The 1576-nt window shown below is 37.0% G+C and overlaps 1 protein-coding gene across 1 annotated transcript in view; it reads left to right on the forward strand.

The window, feature by feature from the left end:
• Positions 1-1264, forward strand: part of LOC140857592 (uncharacterized) — a 3715-nt gene extending 2451 nt beyond the window's left edge. The window contains exon 2 of the mRNA XM_073256819.1: positions 848-1264. Coding sequence (XP_073112920.1) covers positions 848-1249 — 402 coding nt within the window. The 3' untranslated portion in view covers positions 1250-1264. The remainder of the gene's footprint in view (positions 1-847) is intronic.
• The last annotated feature ends 312 nt before the right edge of the window (positions 1265-1576 follow it).

The raw sequence follows: 1576 nt of genomic DNA on the forward strand, positions 1-1576 counted from the left end.
CCTACAAACATGCATACATACATATTTACGTGCATTTTTCTTATCAGACCCATGTTGTTTGATATTGACAAACAAGCTCATCAGGGCTAAGTTAGGCCAAAGTAAGGAGTCCTAATATGAGAGGCAGCTATCAAGCAAAGAAAAAAATAGGGAGGAAGAAGAAAAGACTAGCAGCAAGATGTATATAGGGGGGAACAAACAAAAAAGGGACATCTATCCAAATGAAGAGAGAAGAAATGAGAAAGGAAAAGGGAAAAAGGAGAACACAAAGAAGGAATTTATCAGAGACAAAAGAATAGGAAAAGAAATCGCAAAAACTGGTGGAAAAAGAAGAGAAATGAGAAGGTGAAAGAATAAAGAAGAGGTGCAATCTGTCTGGATGAAGAGGAGAGAGAAAGAAGGAAAGAAGCAAAGAAGGGAAGAAAAGAAGAAGAAAAATACTGGCACCACTTAGTTGCTTCCACTGCCCATCATTGCCAGTGGAGTTTTCAGGTACCAGCAGGAAACTGCTTCTGCTACCTGGTTTGGTAGTAGCCTCTATATGTGGTTTGAATAGGGAATGAAATGTGAAAAAAAATCCTAGTATCAATGTAGGATTTAAGTGGCCTTGGCGTAGACCCTAGGAGCTAGGTACAACTACTTGTGGAGCAATCTCCTTTTGATTGCTTGAACTTGCATTCCAGTGTTTCTTGCACTTAACTTCTTTTTCTTTCTTCTATTGCAGTTTTTCAATGAGTTGCCTTTATAATACATGAACTTGTGTTGTGCATGAGGAAGTAATGTGCACATTTTTGAGAAATTGAATCACATAAAGTTTTAAAAGCTGCTGACTCTTTTTGTGCTTTAGGTATGTCCACGCTGCATCTTTCGATTGTTTGGGGTTCATGGGCAAGCTTATTGTTGTTCAGCAATTACAGCTTCAGTGCTGCAATCTTTTCTTGAAGAGCAGAAGAGTTGTGATAATGGTACTGCAAAAAATGGGCTTGTTTCAGATGGACTTGTCCGATGTTCATATACTTCACAAGAGTCAGAAAATGGCCAGGCATATTGTTGTATCTGTTTAGGTGTATTACAACTCGCCTGTGAGCAAGATCAAGAAATGATGACAACTAGTAAGGATGGTTCTATCGATGACTTCACGGCAACTATTGCTGAATTAGTGAAGAGAGAAAATCATCACATTGATGGTTTTTCAATTGAAGTCTCTATACCACCAGTTATAGTGGCTAATGAACGTGCAATCTGGTAACTTGTCTTTTCCCAGTTATCTGTATCGCAATGTTGTTGAAGCTCTTGTTTGATTATCATAAATTCAGAATCAGTACCTTTTGGAAAAGCATAAACCTATATCAAGGAGGGAAGAGAAAATTTTACATATGTATCCATGAACTTTATGCAAATCTAGCAGAGTAAAGAGTGCTACATTTTTTTTAAGATAGGCCAAATGGAAAAATATGCTCCTTTCAAAAGATAAATGTTTTCATCACCTTATGGAAGTTATGTATTATGCTGTTATGAGATGCTAGAAATTTAGATAATATTCAATCTGTGAAGCAACTGATCCTTTTTATGAAGT

The sequence above is a fragment of the Elaeis guineensis genome, chromosome 4 (assembly GCF_000442705.2).
Source record: "Elaeis guineensis isolate ETL-2024a chromosome 4, EG11, whole genome shotgun sequence".
NCBI classification, from domain to species: domain Eukaryota; kingdom Viridiplantae; phylum Streptophyta; class Magnoliopsida; order Arecales; family Arecaceae; genus Elaeis; species Elaeis guineensis.